Source organism: Penaeus monodon, chromosome 15 (genome assembly GCF_015228065.2).
Source record: "Penaeus monodon isolate SGIC_2016 chromosome 15, NSTDA_Pmon_1, whole genome shotgun sequence".
NCBI lineage: Eukaryota > Metazoa > Arthropoda > Malacostraca > Decapoda > Penaeidae > Penaeus > Penaeus monodon.
The window spans coordinates 33,503,104-33,504,238 of NC_051400.1; the positions used below are offsets into that span (position 1 = coordinate 33,503,104).

General features: G+C 37.9%; 1 protein-coding gene across 1 annotated transcript in view; it reads left to right on the forward strand.

The window, feature by feature from the left end:
* LOC119581977 overlaps nt 1-634 on the forward strand; it is a gene marked incomplete in the record, with an annotated part of 2,305 nt that extends 1,671 nt beyond the window's left edge. The window contains 1 exon segment of the mRNA XM_037930162.1: nt 105-634. Within this exon segment, the coding sequence (XP_037786090.1) occupies nt 105-230 (126 nt within the window).
* Nucleotides 635-1,135: the final 501 nt, after the last annotated feature.

The following is a 1,135-nucleotide window of genomic DNA, read 5'->3' on the forward strand; positions in this document are numbered from 1 at the left end:
TGTACCAATTGCACCACGAAAGTAAGGGAAAATTCGCTTTTCAACATTCATGTGATTAATCCCCGTTTTTTGTCTCTCCTTCGTACCTTCTTCGCCTCCTTCAGCTGATGATGTGCATGAAGAACGACTTCCGTACATACGCCGCTCAAGTGGGTTACAAAGGACCCCTTGATGAAGCAATGGCCCAGGTTCCTAGCAATATTGAAGAGCTGTTCGATAACCTCATGTAAAAGGAAGTTGAAGGAAGTGTGTCCTGTTTTCACGAGAATTTGTTTCAGATGAGTGGATATGTTTTGTCTTTTATTTTCACTCATCTGAATGTTCTCTTGTGATTAATTGGATAGGGAATCCTGACCTGGAATGGCTTTGATTTTTTTTTTTTAAGTTTGACATTTCATTTGGGAACGGTAAAGAAAGCGAATGAGACAAAAAAATCCCTCCCTCCTCCATGTCCTCACCCACACATCTGGTTGATGAAAATTCCCCGAAAGTGTTGTGATATTCAGCCACAATAGTTCGAGGGAAATTTACAACAAGCAGCACGCAGAGTTATGCAATTTGGCATCTTTCTCGTGCATTGCATCAGTGAAGAGTAGACGTTATTCATGATAAAAAAATAAAGTGCTGACACTTATTATTTGTTTTTATGTCCTCTGTGAAAATCTAAGGTACGTCAATTTTCTTCTTGGTCGAAGAAGGACAATATGATCCTATCATATGGTGGTAACTATGCTAATGATGGTAATAATAAGTCATGACAATGGCGGTGATATCGGAAACATATAGTAAAAAAAAAAGAAAAAAATTATTGAATGAACTTATGCTATTTGATTGGTAACTTCACAGTGTTCCTGTTGGTAATTACATTTTTTATGTATACACATACGTAAAATACGTACCTAGGCATTGCCGAGATCAATATTTTGGTTCATGCACCTGCAGGAAATGAGCATCGCCCAGTCTCTTATAATCACACTGGTCTTAAGCCCTATACCCTCGAATTTCCCATATTTTATCGTGATATCTAGTCGCTGGTGTAGCCTTATGCTTCCTTTTGTAATTTATTTCACAATCTGATAACTCCTTTGTCCTCCTGTCATCCTACCTTCTACTTACATATATATCTACTCCTTTT